At 48.9% G+C, this 11,089-nt stretch overlaps 1 protein-coding gene across 1 annotated transcript in view; it reads right to left on the bottom strand.

The window, feature by feature from the left end:
• The window catches only part of CNGB1 (cyclic nucleotide gated channel beta 1), a 68,436-nt gene that overhangs the window by 35,494 nt on the left and 21,853 nt on the right, over positions 1-11,089 (bottom strand). The window contains exons 12-13 of the mRNA XM_006878921.1: positions 10,735-11,081; positions 9,600-9,674 (exon numbers count right to left, since the gene is read on the bottom strand). Coding sequence (XP_006878983.1) covers positions 9,600-9,674; positions 10,735-11,081 — 422 coding nt within the window. The remainder of the gene's footprint in view (positions 1-9,599; positions 9,675-10,734; positions 11,082-11,089) is intronic.

The raw sequence follows: 11,089 nt of genomic DNA, 5'->3' as shown, positions 1-11,089 counted from the left end.
TTATATATTTTTTCTCTGAAAAAGCCTGTGTCCAGATGACACTGAGGGAATCTAGTAGGAAGAAGTTGTGCTGTCGGCCCTAAGGCTGATTTGAATCTCCCAGCTGCTCTGCAGGAGAAAGACGAGTGGTCTCCTTCCTCTGAAACCCTCCTGGAGGGTCAGCTGGGTTACTTCCCACTAAGTCACAACAAGCTGACTGAACTGGGCCCTTGAATGCCCACGTGTGACCTTTGGGTTAAACAATGACCAAGAAGTAAGGACTAATGTGACTTCTTGTGTGCAGTCGAGTTGGAAGTGACTCATAGGTGGCCCTCCAGCAGGTCATCAGAGGCAGAAATCACACAGGAGGAGATTGCTCATCCTTCTTGTTAAGTCTGGACAAAGGAGGCCAAAGAGAAGAATGAAGTATTCAGAATTCAAACACTGACGGCCTTGCCTGCTGCTGCTAAGAAGAGCAAACGGCCTTGGCTGCCTGGCTGAGCTAGCAGGTAGATCGTGAATCAGAGTGGAATGCCCTTCCCTAAAGACTCGGTTATAAAAATCTTCCCCAGTAAGTTCACAGTGTGACTTCCCCATTCTGCATCCCCAGAATGAGGAACTTCACGCGGGAGCTCCCCCACCCCCCCTTTAATAAAGCTGCATTCAGCTTCCTCTCATTCTCTCTGATTTCTTCCTTAAGTCTGCTAACTTAACACTTCTCCCACTGAGCAGCTGGTGGATTCAAACCACATACCTTCAGGTTGATAACACAGCTCCTTACTACTAGGCCAGCAGAGCTGTGACTTTTGTAGTTCAATTAAATTCAGCTTCCAGCAGGTTCCACCTCACCCTGAGGGGCTGTGCCTCTGAGGGGGTCCCTCGTGTGTCTGCTATGTGACTTGCCATTCACTGCAGACACATCACACTCTGTCCAGAGCACTAAGGGGGAGTGAGGAAGAGGGCCTGGGATTGTAGCCTGGCCCCCTGGAGACAGCGGCTCAGGAGGCACTGGGCCAGGCGCCTTACCCAGAGTGTGTCCAGAATCCTCACTCACACCACCCTGCTAGTCCGGGTTTGGATGCCCTGTTCCCATCACACCACCTCTACAATGCTGGTGGAACTCAAGCTCCCTTGACGCCAAGCCACTGTTCTTTGCTTAAGCTGTAGTTTAAACTTTGGGGTTTTTTTCATTTCTTATTATTTTTGTATGTGTACCTTCAAATCAGATCTGACTGATACCGGAGGAAATTGTTTCTCCTTCTCCAGCAGAGCATTTGGTGGATTTGAACCGCGTACCTCTGGGATTGCAATGCAGCTTCTTGCCACTAGGCCACCAGAGCTCCCTGAAAGTTTGGTTCTTGTTGCTATCCCAACAACCCACCCACTGCCGCTGAGTTGGTTCTGACTCCTAGCAGCCCTCCCTCGGCTTTCTGAGGTGGTTCATTTTTATGTTAGGAGAAATGACCATTTTTCCACATGGAGCAATCGGTGAAGTTAGGCCACTGGCCTTTCAGCTAGCAGAGGGGCACGTAACCAGTAGGCCGCCAGGGTTCCTTGTTTTTGTTGCTAGTTGCCACCATGCTGGCTTCCAAGTCATGGTGACTCTGTGCACAACAGGGTCAGACGATGGTGATTTCCACAGAGTTTTCTGCATTAACACAGGTTATTGATGAGCCTCCCTCCAGCCCCAATACCATGCTCTTCTTCCTAACAGTTCAGCCTCTCAAATTATTTGCTCAGCATGAAGATTGAATAGGTGTGAAGAAATGATCCCACCCTGATGCATAACTTTCATGATTTTGAGCCATGCAGTATTTCCCTAGTTCTGCTCAGACAACAGCTTCTTAGCCAAGGTATAGGTTCTGCAAGAGCACGATTAGGTATTCTAGGATTCCCATTCTCATTATTGGACATAATTTGTTATGATTCACATAGCCAAATATCTTTGCATACTTAAGAAAACACAAGTAAACATCTTTCCATTTTTCTCTGCTTTCAGCCAAGATCCCTCTGACACCAGCAATGATAATTCTTTGTCCAATGGTTTCTTTTGAATCCTGTTTGAATTTCTGGCAGTTCTCTATGTCCTCACTGTTCCAGTCGGTTTTTCATTCTTTTCAGCAAGATTGTATTTGCATGTGGTATTAGTGATATTCTTTGATAATTCCCATCGTCTGTTGGATCACCTTACTTGTGGAAAGTAAAAAAGACTTGAGGCGCTTAGAAGATCCAAGATGACAGGCTTAAATATAGGTTACACCTCAGCATGATGGATAGATGGAGACAAGATTGGAGTTGTCGAGGACTTCATTTCATGTGGCATCAGATCAGTACCCCTGATAGCAGCAGCCACGAAATCAAAAGATATGCTACATGGGAGCAATATACTGTCAAGGTCCTCTCCAATGTTTTAAAGGGCAAGGATGTCTGTTTAAAGAGTAAGGTGTGCCTACCCCAAGCTGTAGTATTCTCAGTTGCTTCCTCTGCATCTGAAAGTTGGACAATGACTAAAGACGACGGAAGAACAATTGATGCCTTTGAAGTGTGGCGTTGGAGAAGAGTATTGACTATCCCTCCCAATGACTGCCAAAAGAACAAAGAAATCTGCCTTGAAGAAAGTGCAACCACAGTGCTCCTTAAAAAGCAAAAATGGTGACACTTCATCTCACGTCCTTTGGGCATATTTTCAGGAGGCATCAGTACTTGGAGAGAGGTGGTAAGCTGGGAAAGGTGAAGGGAGAGTCAGTGAAAGACAGGAAGACTCTCAACAAGACGGACTGACTGACCCAGCAACTACCACCGTGGGTTCGAGCATGACAGAGATTGTGCACGAGCAGACAGGGTGAGCCCACAACCCAAGTGCCAACTGCCTGTTCTCTTCTCTGTCATATGACAGTTCCATTTCAAAGGGTCCAAATTTTCAGAGCAATGCCACACACACACACACACACACACACACACACACACACACACGCCAGGGAGACACATATTTTCTTCAAAAGATCCAAGCCACAAGTAGGGTCACAGGATGGCCTCCTGGACTTAAGGCACCGCTGCCGGCAAACGCAGGTGCCTCTTGTAGCATTAAAAAAATTATATAAAGTTAAACATTTTCTTTTATGACTGCATTCATATGACGATTAATATAATAATATAATATAGAAAGCCTCTCAGCAAGTTCTGGTGACCTAGGAGCAAGAAGCTGCACTGCAATCCCAGAGATGAGCGGTTCGAATCCACCAGATGCTCTGCTGGAGAAGGAGGGACAATCTCCTCCTGTACCAATCAGACCTGATTTGACGGTACACGCACACAAAATAATAAAGGTAAATTTTTTAAAAAAGCACTTTCTTCAATCTAAAAGTTCCGTTTTTCTTCTTTAAAAGAAATGAACAGAAAAAAACTGGATAAATTATGTATATTGTATTGAAACAGATGAGGGAAAGAACAGATTAGAAGTGATATATGATTGAGTATTATGGTTAGCACAGGAATCCAGAATTAAGGTTGCATAGAGAAGTGTACTCAAGGTGGGGGGTGGGGGAGAAGGGATGTGGGAATTGTATACTAATGAAGGAATTTTTTTTTCTCTTCGGAGGGGGAAGCGAGCTGGTGGGGAGGGGTGGGCAGGGAGAAAAGTGTGGCAATGAATGAATGGAAATCCAAAACCTCTGTAAATGTCTATTAAAATTAATAATAATAATAATAATAATAAATTTTTTTATATTAAAAAAAGAAATGAAAGCATCTTGTGTGGATTCCTAAAAGTACAGAGGAGTCCCTGGTGGTGCAAACAGCTAATGTCCTGAGCTTCCAACTGGAAAGGTTGGAGGTTCTGAGGAAGAAAGGTCTGGCAAAACCTTCCAATTTTGACAATGAACACTCCACCATGCGTGGGTCACTACGAGTCAAAGTGAACTTGATGGTAAGTGACTAAAAGGACCATGGGCCTGTGCCTGCTGCACTGACCTGCATGGAGGGCTGGAGATGCACCTCTGCTGGGAAGGGGCTGCCCCGATTTCCCCTTCCTACACTCACTCGAGCCCCCTCAACTCGCAGGGCTGAGAGTGTAAAGTCCTGCAAAGTCTCTTCTGTGGTTCTGTTTAGGTGGACCCTGCTCATCCCAGCTACCGTCCTGGACCACGGTCTGGCTTCAGAGGTCAGCGGAGGCCCTTGGGTGTAGATCCGTCCTCTGTCCAGCTAGATTCCTCATTTCCGCTTGGTGGTTTCTCATCCCCATTTCTAACCTTTATTTTATGGAACTATGCTGCTTGATGGGAGCGCTGGGGATTTAGTGTAAAGAGATGCGCTGCCAACCCAAAGGCATGCAGTTCAAATCCACCATCTGCTACACACACACACACACACACAGATTGACAGTCTCCTCCTGTGCCGTTTACTGCCTCTGAAAATCCACTGGAGGCCCAGCTGTGGGTCAGTTCTGACTCGATGATCCTTAACAACAACACACTGCTTGTTCACAGGACCTGCCCGGTCTGTACAGCTTGGCATATGTGAGGGATTCAGAGAACCAGGGGAAAACTAGCAGAAACGTCCAGTTCACTAGACTACTCTGGTCACTCTGTCCCCAAGACCAGCAAGCAGCGTCCCTCATCTATTACACCGACAGCTTTCCATGGGACCTGCCCGGCCTGCGATGGGATCCCAGCTCTGCACTCACTCTGTGTATTCTTCAACATGCAGAACACGTCTCTGAGCCTCAGCTTTCTCATCTGTGAAATGGGGTGAATAATGGGATCTGCCTTTCAGGAAGCCCTTGGCAGTATCTGGCACGGGGGGCACGGGGGGCGGGGGCAGGGGGCGATAACCCAGCAGCAGCAGCAGCCACAAACTATTATAATTACTCTTGCCTTTGTTGTTATTAGTCCTAGAAGGGCATCTGTGGGGCTGCAAAATCACCCGCATGAACTGGAGAAGGCTTCGCACACACATTCCAACAAACCAGACCTCCCAGGAGCCCACAGAAGCGCTGCCAGCTTCCTTAGAGGTTATCCGGGGGCCCTGAACCAAAAACACACTGTCCCTGCTCAGTGACATGCCCCGTGTGGCCCAAGAACCCACTCGCTTGCCTGGCCCAGAAGCAGAAACCAGCAACTTCTGCAAAGTTCTGAGTCACTGGGATTTCCCAGCTGGGGAGCTTCAGGGGCTGGGGAGATGCCACCTCGCTTCCTGGCAGAGTTAAAGGGGCTGGGGGTAGCGGTGACAGCCAGCTTCTGAGCACTGACCTCTCGCTCTGCCTTCCCCAGGGAACCCAGCAGGGTGTGCCCCCAAGTCAACGTCCTCACTGCTGCTCTCAAAGACTCTTCCCCCAAGCCCCAAGAAGAAAGAGGAGAAAGGAAAGGCTTATGGGGAGAGCAGGCACCTACTTGGGTCTCGCCGTCTTTATCGACCAGGATGCCCATGGTGCTCGCGTGCAACCTCAGCACGAGACTGTGACAACCATTTCAGCTCCGGGGTGCGGGTCGAGCATACAAGGTGGGAATTCAGAGGGCCCTGGCCAGCCCTGCATCTGTGAGGCCAGCTCCGGAGGGGCAACCCTTCTGGCTGATAGCAGAGAAGCCACCAGCCTTTCCTAACCAGTCTCTAATCAGATTGAGGGGATGTGCAGGGGAACTCTGCCGAAAGTCCCCCAGGGAGGTCAGGTGGGGACCAAAAGGAGGCGGTTGCTAGGAAAAGCCCGAGCTGTTGCTGGCAGAGACCATGTCGCTAGGCGACTAGCTGCCTTTTTCCAGGGCCCTCACGTCATCAGTAACCCCTGTGCCTCCAAGGCTGGTCCAGGGCAGACTTCCCCAGCCTGCCACAGCTCAGCAGTGCCTGCCTCGGCCTCCACACTCTGGCCCTGGGATTGTTCACCCTCCCACCAGCGCTTGATCTTAGCAGAGAACAGCGACCCTGGAGCATCCTGAACTAAAAACCCAGACAGAGATCTTAGACTGTACGCCACAAACACTCTCTGAAGTTCTCTTAAAACCCAACAGTAGCTGAGATTAGTAAAGATTGTCTGCCTTGAGCCTCTTGCTCTTTGAAGGTCTCTTTTAAAGACAACCATAACTTGAAAGATTAAAGAGGAAACTTAGAGGGTGGTGAGTTTATGTCAATGGAGAAAGAACAGTTCTAACAAGAAGAATGTAACCAGCATCAGTGAATTAGAGAAAAGACTGTATTGTATTGGTGTATGTGATCCTGTATGTTCACCACCAACAACAATGAAAATAAACTATAAAAACAACATTCCTTTTTTAAACCTCTGGGGGAGTTTTTGTGTGAGTGCGCCTGCCTGCTGTGTATGTGCTTGTGTGAGTGTGTGCACAAGAACGTAGTATGGATATATGCAAATCTGTCCTTATATACACAGGGAGCTCTGGTGGCCTAGTGATAAGAAACTGCACTGCAATTCTGAAGGTACCAAGTTCAAATCCACCAACAGCTCCATGGGACAAAGATGGGTAATCTCCTCCTGCTGGCCAGCTAAGGGTCAATTCCAACCTGATGGTACACAACAACAATAAACAGCAATGTATATGCATGGGCATACATGCATGAGTGTACCTAAGCGTGTGTGCATGCGTGTGTGTGAACATGTGTGTAAATGTAATACATGTCTATGAATGTGTATGTGCAGGATGTGTGTGGGTGTGCACAGCTGGGTGCGTGTCTGTGCCTGAGTCCTGGTGTATCGGTATAAAGTGCAAAAATATGTGTGTGTACCAACGTGCATGGCTAGTGCATGTGTACACACATGAACATATGTTAGTACTGACCCTCAATGACAGATAAAAACCTTTGATGTGAGGTGCACAGGGACTCAGGGCTAAACGTTCTACATAGAGGTAGTAGGAAGCTGAGGAAAAATAAGGTGCACTAATTCCTCTCCAAGGTACTAAGGAGAAACAATGTCAGTCTGGAGACTAAGGTGCACCTGATACAGGCCATGGTCTTTGCTATTACTTGCTATGCATGAGAAAGCTGGACAATGACTAGGGATGATAAAAGGAGAGTTGATGTCTTTGAGCTGTGGTGCTAGAGAAGAGTATTGAGGACTGCTAGGAGAACAAACAATTTCGTCCTGGAGAGAGTGAAGCCAGGCTGCTCCTTAGAGGCAAGGATTCTGAAACTTCGTCTGACATACTTTGGAGATGTTGCAAGGAAGGACCAGTCCTTGGAGAGGAACATCATGCTTGGGAAGGTGAAGGGACAGCACAGGAGAGGAAGACCCTCTATGAGGTGGATTGATTCAGTGACTGGGGTAATAGGGGTAGGTGTGTTGGAGACGGTGAGATTGGCGCAGGACAGAGCAGAGTTTAGGGCTGTTGTACATAGGGTCGCTATGAGTCACAGGCGACTCGACAGCACATCACAACAAACAACAATAGCTGGGCTCTATGAAGAAAAATACAGCATCAGGATGAGAGGAAGACTCATTAATAATTTCAGTTATGCAGACAACACAACCTTGCTTGCTGCAAGTGGGGAGGAATTGAAGCACTTGCTGCGGAAGGTTAACACTGCAGCCTTCAATAAGGATTGCATCTCAGCATCAAGAAAACAAAAATTCTCTCCAATGAGCCAACAGGCAACAACAAACACTAATGGAGGACAGATGTAGTACAGGAGACCAGAGTGGGCAGAGTGGCGGGGACTTAGAACAACGTGAGAACGTGGGGCAAGGGGACAGATGGCCTCATCTGTGATTACAGCCTCCTTCCCACTTCGTCTCCTTCTGCTTCACTCTCCTCAGTGCTGCTGTTTCCCATCTCACAGATCTTCAAAGCTCCTCGTTACACCCAAAATCAAGTTCAAGGATTTTACCAGCTCCTCCCACTGCTTCTCCTATCCTCTCCATCAGCCAATCAGTCACTGTTCCTTGTCCCAACAAGTCACTCCCTTGTCCTGGAAACACTCTCTACCTTGGCTCCAGGACCCCTCACTCTCCTCACCTTCCCCTCAATTGCCCAGCAGTTCCTCCTCTATCCTCAAAGACCGATCTCTAAATTGACCTTGGCCTCTCCCCCACCCCCACTCCCTCCTTCCTGCATCTCCTGCAGCCCTTGTACAGGACCAGACATCATCTGAATTTATGTTTCATTCCCCCTCCTCACTGTGTTAACTCCAGGCTCATAAGCAAATTCAGTTTCCATCTCCATGTCTGTCCTCTGATCCATCTGTCGTCTGTCCATCCACATTACTCATCCCCACTTAGCGATTTCTGATCTCCACGTCTAGCCTTTATGTTGATGAAACAATTTTGCTTGTTTTAATACTGAAATCCTCCTAGGTGTGGGTGAAGTAGGTTTAGGGAACCCAAGAGTCCGTGGGTGGTGGAAATGGTCAACGCCCTCAGCTGCTAATCAGAACATTAAGAAATTCTAATCCAACCGGAAGTTCATCAGAAGAGAGCCCTGACCATCGACTAAAAAAAATAATCAGCCTTTGAAAACCCAGGGGAACCCTGTTCCACCCTGTAACATGTGGAGTCTCTCTCAGCTGGAGTCAACTCGACAACATTGGATTTGACTTTGTGTTTTAAGTCCTACCCATGGGACCTACAGCCTTAGTTATAATAACAAAGAACAGGGAGTCTACCGCAAATGACCACTCCTCCAGCCATCCTGTTAGGATCAGAACCATAAACAGAGGCAAAAGTGTATGCTTTAAAAATTAAACTACGAGAACCGGAAAGCCAATATTGACAGGCAGAGAATTGGTGCTTTGCGCATATGAATGATGTCAAAAGTAGTGGGCACTATGGACACATGAATGACATCAGAGAACAGGGACCAGAATGAGAACCACCCACTAAGCTGTGAACTCTCCTGGACCTCGTCTCATTGGCCCAGACCCCAGCCCTGAGCCCCATCCCCCAGAGAAAGAGGCCATAGATAGAGCCTCACCAAGGAGCCCTCGCTGCTCCTCCCTGGTTCCTGTCAAGCAGAGAGGCCCTTCCTTTTAGAGAGAGAACTTCCTAATCTATCTTTACTGTTTTACCCTCACTTCTGCCTCGTCTTTTTTATTTCTCGTCCCTGACCTGTAATAAAAAGCTTCAGCCTACACGTGAACTCTCCACGCACTAAAGTCTGCTCTCCCAAGAAACGCTAATATTGCTGGACGCTGTACCTCCTGGTGCTTGGGCCCCGTCCCCTCCACTAGTCTCTTCCCCCTGGCACAGTTCTTTTGCCTGTGCGAGATGAGTAAACGAGGGCACGGACTGCATGCGTTTAACAATCTAGTCAGTCAACAATCACTTATTTGGTGTTGACCACGCACTAGGGCTGGTGGGACGTGGCAGTAAACCCAGCAAAAATCTCACGTGCACCTCATGGAGTTTGCCTCTATGTGGAGAGGAAGGAGTGGTGGGTGACATTTTTTTTTTCCATAACTGGGTCATTTTAAGTCCTGGTTCATTTTAAGTGCCAATGAGGGGTCCCCCAGCTTTCCCCAGCCTCTTTGGGTCAGTGCTCAGTAGCACACAGCACAGAGCAAAGGACAGGGGACCCACCCTCGAGTGGCAGAATGCATCCCCAGCCTCTCACCAGCACCCCAACTCCCTGGGGCATCCCGCAGCCAGGCAGAGCCAAAGTCAGTGAGTGGACAAGTCTTACTCGAGCTCTTCTTCTTCCTCCTCATCTTCCTCTTCCTCTTCCTCTTCTTTCTCCTCTTGAATCTGAGGCAGCCTCCTAAGATGAGGTCACAGGCAGGAGGTAAGTCATTGGGGTCGCTGCCACCCAGATATCCTATTGCCCCAAGAGGGCTCTCCCCACCTGGGTTCCCCTAGACCTAAAACCCCGAGCTGGCTCTTAACAATGAGACTTCGTCACTGCCCTAGCTCCCTCTGTCCTGAGGGTGACTCGAGGCCAGCCTGTGAACCCCTCTGGGCCTCAGTTTCCCCATCTCTGCAATGTGGGCCTGGGGTTTGTCTGGTCCTTCTCAGCTTGAGCAGTTATCATGAAACACTGCTGGTGGGAGTGAAAATCTTTACAGCCCTACAGAGGGCAATGTGACCATCATGTTCACAATCACATATTCCCACCCCAGGACCCAGAAATCCCACTGGGGACTTGTCCTGCAGCTGTACTCAAGTTCAAGTGCAAACACATGTGCACAGCAAGGCTTGCTACAGAATCCCTTTCTTGCAGCAAAACTCTGGAATCCACTGAACTGTCCTTCCATAGTGGACACATTATGGTCCTTCTATCTGATGGAGTACTTTGCAGTCATAGGGGTGAAATTGGGGTGAAATCTATGTGCTGGTTGTGGCAAAACCGCATGGTACATTGTTAAGTGAAAACATCAAGGTGCCAGGGCAGTGCCTAAGGGACCCTAGCTTTGTGGAAGAAACAAGGAGACCCCATCCTTGGTAAACACAGATGTGTTAGAGACAAATTCCTACCACCAGAGAGCACAGCAGAGGCTCCCAGGACTGGGGAGGGGAAAGGTCAGAGGTGCTGCTAAGCTCAGGAAAAAGTTTTAGACCTGAACTATGGTGGTGCTGCTTGTACAATGGAGAATGTCATTCACGCCACTAAATTTCACACATACAAGTCGTTCTATTTTTTTTTTTATGTTAAAATGTAGAATTTAACTTAAAGAAGAGGAGACCCTTGCTTACACATAAAAGACCAAGTCTGGACAGCATGGTTCACCTTCTGTGCCCTTTTATGCCTTTGGGATTTCTTTGTGCCTGTTGTCATCTCAAACAGTAACTAGTTTGGGCCCAGGGTCTTCCGGGCTCCCTACCTGGGGATCTCCTCCATGACTCCCCACTCTTCTATGTCCTCCACCTCCAGGCTCTGCTGGCTGGCGCTGTTAGCGGCAAGTCTGTCCTCTCCAAGCTCCGCCTCCTCCCGGTGAGGGTCCACCTCCTCCAGGACGAGCTCCTGCTCCTCCTGCTCCCGCTCCTCCGGCTGGGGCTCCTCCTCCTCGGACTCATTCTCCCCCGGCTCCCGCTCCGGCTCCTCCCGCTCCGGCTCCTCGGGCTCATTCTCCTGGGGCTCCTGCTCCTGGGGCTCAGGCTCCTCCACCAGCACCAGCTCCTGCTGCTCGGGCTCCTGCTTCTCAGGCTCCTCCACCAGCACCAGCTCCTGCTGCTCGG

This window comes from Elephantulus edwardii, unplaced genomic scaffold, assembly GCF_000299155.1.
Source record: "Elephantulus edwardii isolate Elephantulus edwardi_28Jun2011 unplaced genomic scaffold, EleEdw1.0 scaffold00001, whole genome shotgun sequence".
In the NCBI taxonomy this organism is placed as follows: domain Eukaryota; kingdom Metazoa; phylum Chordata; class Mammalia; order Macroscelidea; family Macroscelididae; genus Elephantulus; species Elephantulus edwardii.
This window is presented reverse-complemented; position numbering and strand designations above follow the sequence as displayed.